General features: G+C 35.2%; 1 protein-coding gene across 1 annotated transcript; it reads right to left on the minus strand.

Annotated features, from left to right (window-relative positions):
- Positions 1-638: 638 nt before the first annotated feature.
- Positions 639-5032, minus strand: LOC132560773 (zwei Ig domain protein zig-3-like). The gene is made up of 9 exons (XM_060225449.1): positions 4951-5032; positions 4604-4697; positions 3626-3665; positions 3265-3422; positions 2533-2731; positions 2219-2272; positions 1857-2017; positions 1477-1596; positions 639-1267 (listed from the first exon to the last, which is right to left on the minus strand). The coding sequence occupies exons 2-9, from the start codon at positions 4679-4681 to the stop codon at positions 1259-1261; spliced, it is 819 nt and encodes a 272-aa protein (XP_060081432.1). The 5' UTR covers positions 4682-4697; positions 4951-5032; the 3' UTR covers positions 639-1258.
- Between the last annotated feature and the right edge of the window lie 420 nt (positions 5033-5452).

The raw sequence follows: 5452 nt of genomic DNA on the forward strand, positions 1-5452 counted from the left end.
AATGGTCCGATTAAATTCAAAACATCCCTCTACCTTGGTTGTAAGTAACAGTCCAGGAAACAGCTATCGGCAAATTTCACAAATGTGCTATAGATACCAAAATAACTTCATTGATAAAATAACCACAAGATTCTTCTTTTGATCCAACTTTCATATCTAATATACTGACATATATATTTATATATTACTCGATATATGTCTCTACGTGAAGAAATTCTGCATTAACAGGACTTGTATCTTGTAGACAACACCGTCGAACGTAAATGGCGAACTGACAAATACCCATGTATATCAGCACATTGGGCAAAATTACTGACTCAAAATTTTCTTCTTTAAGTTCCCGAAGGAAAGTGTACTAGTCGACTGACCGTTTTGATGAATAACTTTCTTCATAAACTAAATGTGCAATGTGAAATGTTGTATATTTCAGTACCCGTTTGGTTAAACAATAAAGACAACGAAAATAAAACACACTCAATGGAAAAGAATCACCCAATTCAAATTTAGTAAATTGAAACATTTATTTACACATAACTTGATAAACAGTCAATAAATTGAGCATTTACTGGTATGTGATTTGAAACACAATAAATTAAATATTTATATTTCAATAAATAAATAAATTCATTTGTACAGGAAAATGGCACAACACAATGTGTGAGCACAATAAGACTGGTAGATATGATATGTCTCACTTCCAACAACACAACCCTTCGGACTTTCTCGATCCCTAAAACACGGAGACAAAAAGTACACGTCGACTGAACACCTGGAATTCTTTTCTTGTATTGATGAGTTGCACAAACATACTTGAGATGATCCATGATTGTTTATGATATTGATGAGAATGCTAATGAGTTCATAAAACACAGAACACAAACAGTTCATTGCACATTTTCCAAAATAAAACAAAATAGTCTTTGATTCAATGTTGTGTCTTGGAGATTTTTCCTCCATTTGCTCCTGACTAGATCGACAATGTAATGTTTATCTTATATTATTCTGCGTATCTCCTTCCATCCTTATCTCTTGTAGTTTAACGGAAAACATCTTCTCCATGGCACCCTGTCGGTTTTATATCATAGCTAAATGTCAGTGACACAGTTAACATTAATAAATGCTGAGGACATCACAGTAAGAGAGACAGTTCGTCACCAAGGTAACCACGTGCAATAGGACCGTCACAATGTTAACCACGTAATTAGGGCCTGCACCGTGGCCTTACATGTATATCGTCGTTAAGGGCCGTAGACATCACTCATTTGGTCTGTGAATGATAAAATTAAGATATGTTACTTCGTTAGCAAATCGAACAAAAACAAAAACAACAGCAAGGACAAACGTTACAACTATATTGTACAAATAGGAACACTCATAAGCAGCGAGAAAAAAAAATTAAGAACGAAAATGATGTTTTACAGGTAAAAAATAACTGTCCACCTCACAACAGTTTTAATAACTTATATAAATACCTACCGGATATACAAATGTGATTTTCTTATCCTTGCCGGAATCATTTTCGGCTATACAGGTAAACACTCCCATGTGTTGAGCCCATTGCACATTTCTGATCAGAAGATCGCCGTTTGGTAAAAGCTGTTGAAATACAAAGGCGTCATTAGTTATAATATGCATCTGTTGTTAGTAAGTATCCAATTAATGAAAACAGGAAACTTAATCGTATCATAAAAATGACAACGTCTCAGATCAAACATTAACTGAAGAATGATTAATCAATGATAAGATTTCTCAATTTTTAAACTGTCATGTGTATTAATTCCTGTAAAGATTGTTGAACTTCTATAATATTGCGTAATAACTGTGATAAACATTGATAAATTGAACAGCGGTCTCACCTCGTATCCGAGATCCTCCTCCGAGATAATCTGGAGATCCGGGGTCTTCCACGTGATACGTGGTGTAGGGAAGCCTTCTGCGCGGCAAAACAACTGGATGGTGGCACCCCTTTTCTCTAACCTGTTACTTGTCCACTGATAAATGCGAGCTGGCATTTTTTCTACAACAACAGAACGGGCATTGAATAATTAATTGGCGAGGTTTGGTTGTCAGAAAGTTCTTTATATCATAAATATGATTTAATGTCCAATTATATCACAATCGAATGTTTTACTTTTTAAAAAAAAAAAAAAACAAACGTTCATGTGTGTTCGTATATATATATATATATGAGATTGAAAACTTAAAAAGTATTACTTACCAGTAAATGCTCTTTTCACAAGACAACTCTCTTCCCTGTCATCTAGAAGTCTATCTGTAAAATAATATAAAAATTGTAACGTGACATTTATTTCAATGGTATTCATATTGATTGGCTTCTCCACAAATTTTGCCATTGGATTTTGACGATTTTCATTTCAGTGACTGAATAGACAGGTGCATGTACACGCTAGGTCAGTTATAACACGTTGTCGTCAACAACCGCTAAATTGCCTCGAGCAACTCTAATCACTAGATGGACATTTCGTTTGATACACTACAAATATATGGATAGATTGCCCTCGGGGTACTTACCTACTCCCAGGGTGGTAGTGCTAACAATCCTCTGTGTGGGAGTGTCCGCCACGCAAGAGTAGTCTCCCTCCATATCCGGTGTGATACAGTCGAGATAAAGAAGAGCTTTGGTAAAACTCCTCCTTAATAATGGACGACCCTCCTTATCGACAACATCTTCGTAAAACGCCTCGTCGTTTGTATTTGAAAGCATGTCACCCTGTAATGACAAATCGAACCGTAAATGAATGTTTGATCAAAACAATGTCCAGACTACAGATACATATCACGCTTGCCTATGTAAAGTTATACCATTGTGATAACCGACGACTCGAAACTTCGACATTCGACGACCTTAATCATGATTACAACCGGTCGCCTATCGGTCAGAAGGATAACGTTATGGACGCTCCGCTTTAGATATCACTTACATACAATTACAAATGATGGATGTAATTATCAACATTTCAATGTGCCCACATATCTAATGTGTTCCTCTAAAATGAAGTTGCGTGTTTATCACGAGTTATCGGCGTTAAATGTTTGAATGTTGAATTACCATATTGGTCAAAGTCCGATGTAAAAGACAAGAAAACTAAACTTTAATTCAAATTTCAGCTTTCTATATCGAATATTGTCGCTTTCTAGACAAAAAATATTGTCGATGGACTTTTAGTTTACCAATGTTATTTACTTAAAGTAAAATGTGAAATAAATAAATAAATAGAAAAAATTAGAAATGTGTACGAGAACCTGTTCAATGCGATGTTGTCCATCTTTAACCCAGTGGATGGTAGGGGGAGGAGTACCGCCAGCCTGACATGTTAATACGGCACTCTTGTCCAGTACGACCGTCTTACGAGGTAAATCACCATTTTTCTTGAAGAATAAATCCAAGCCTGATCTCCTTGCTGAAATAAAAGACAGAGATTTTTTAAAATAATAGAATTTTACATATTAGTGTAGTATCAGACATTGCGTACAATACAATATTGAACCAGTTTGATTTTAATCTCGTGATAAATTCTACTGAACACGTCTGAAGTATATGAAATAAATAAAGCATGTTTTTTTTCAGATTGCATTATCTGTATATATGTATTAGTTTACTTACATGTCTGTCGCTTCGCGGTTCCGTAAGGAGTTCTCGCTTCCTGCAATGACAAATAAAGACAATTAATTTCACTTATATAAAGGATTATTAAATTGCTCTGGGATTGGTAAGGATCTATTATAAAAACATGTAGCAATGTGACCTCTGTTGATTTGCGCGGTGTTGATTTTACGTACAATTTAAATTAAAAGCCATTATTTAACTACACCGGTATTACAGTTGCGTCATCTTAGATTTTGGCTGTGCGCCAAATCGTTCGGGTTCCCCTGTGACCCAAATAGTTTGGCAAAGTGCCAAGTAGGGCAGTGAGGCAATGTGCCACACAACGTTTAGAGCACTGCGTTTATGAATGAAGTGTATTACAACTCCGATCTACTACGAGGAATGCGAGCCCTTTGGCTATACAGTATGCGTCACTTGTGAACAGAAGCGGTAGACCGCGACATGGGAGTGTCGCTCCAGGTCACCCCGTATATCCTTCGACCCAAACATGCGTTACCTAGAGAAACCCATTTATAAAGTCCCCCCATACCTTATTTCTAAAATACCTTTGAAAATCAATTTTGTAAAGATCGAGTGAGATATATATATATTTTTTTAAATTTGCTTTCACAAGTTTTATTATTACCATTTTTTCGGGTCTCTGATTTCTATCCGTCAAATTGTACAATATATGGGTCAGTCTCAATTATACTTTCTACGCCTTCGAATTACTGTAAATCTTATCAATAGAACATATAATAAAAAAAATGTGTACTTGTGTACCAAATCGCCTACCACTCAATCATTTTCAAATTCAAGAGTCACTTTTTTTCTTGAATTTGGTGTTCTTAAAATAAGTTTCATCATATACGAGACTGTTTATAATTATATCTTACAAGCCGAGAAGTTTTCAGAATAAATAAATAAAATTGAAATTGATTTGACCACCACATTTCTGGAACATTCTGGACTTTATCGTTATATCGCAATACTTACCAGGTATCTGCCCGCTGACAGGGACAAACACAGTAACAGGGACACGAGATAGCCCAATACCGTCACACTGCTGCCCATTCCTTGTATAAGTAATCTGTTATGAAATAAAATCAAATTTATGAAACATTTTGTATACATATGAAATATAACGAAAAGAATAAATCAACAACCAACTAAAAGATTTTTAAAACTGACACTCGATTTTCTCTGTTCATTAGTTTCAATTAACTACTGAAAAAATATTTCGATTTTATCACACAGAATTTACAAATAATACAACAATTAAATATTAAAAAATAATTGTCATCAAATAGCAGGATCAATTCATGTATGAGAATGTTCCTTACCTCAAATTGAAAATCCTGAAAAACTGTGATAGAATTTAATCCGAGTCTGGTGCTGTAATATATTGTCCGGAATGTATCACTAGTGTAACGTATTTCACTGTACAACTGTCCTAATCGTTATGGCCATTCACGTCTCCTGCTGTCCATTTATACCGTATGATGACGTCAACACGCTGGGAAGCGGGCTATCATTCGCTGATATATACAGGGGTGTATTCTACTTAGGTAAGCCGCGCCCACTCATTCCCAGATACGATCAATAGTCTGTAGGTTATATTGCCTCGTCTGGACACACTAACGTACTGCTTTATAGGAATTTTAGCCTTCATTTTTAACTGTAGTAGCTGAAAGCACTATTCTTGTTCTATATAACGTTTCTGTAGTGATAACACACACCAAGGACTTTTTTGATAATCTTTGATACTATACGTATATATCCCGAATGAAAGTAAAACATCGACATTTTAATGATTTATGTGTTTGATATGATTTTCATCATTTC

The sequence above is a fragment of the Ylistrum balloti genome, unplaced genomic scaffold, assembly GCF_031769215.1.
Source record: "Ylistrum balloti isolate Yb309-2 unplaced genomic scaffold, AGI_CSIRO_Ybal_v1 Utg371112, whole genome shotgun sequence".
In the NCBI taxonomy this organism is placed as follows: Eukaryota; Metazoa; Mollusca; class Bivalvia; order Pectinida; family Pectinidae; genus Ylistrum; species Ylistrum balloti.

Coding starts and splice junctions, on each gene's coding strand:
- LOC132560773 (XM_060225449.1), bottom strand. CDS start 4,681: ATGGGCAGCAGTGTGACGGTATTGGGCTATCTCGTGTCCCTGTTACTG. Junction 2,273..2,532: donor CACTACCACCCTGGGAGTAG/GTAAGTACCCCG, acceptor ATTATTTTACAG/ATAGACTTCTAGATGACAGG. Junction 2,018..2,218: donor TGTGAAAAGAGCATTTACTG/GTAAGTAATACT, acceptor CTGTTGTTGTAG/AAAAAATGCCAGCTCGCATT.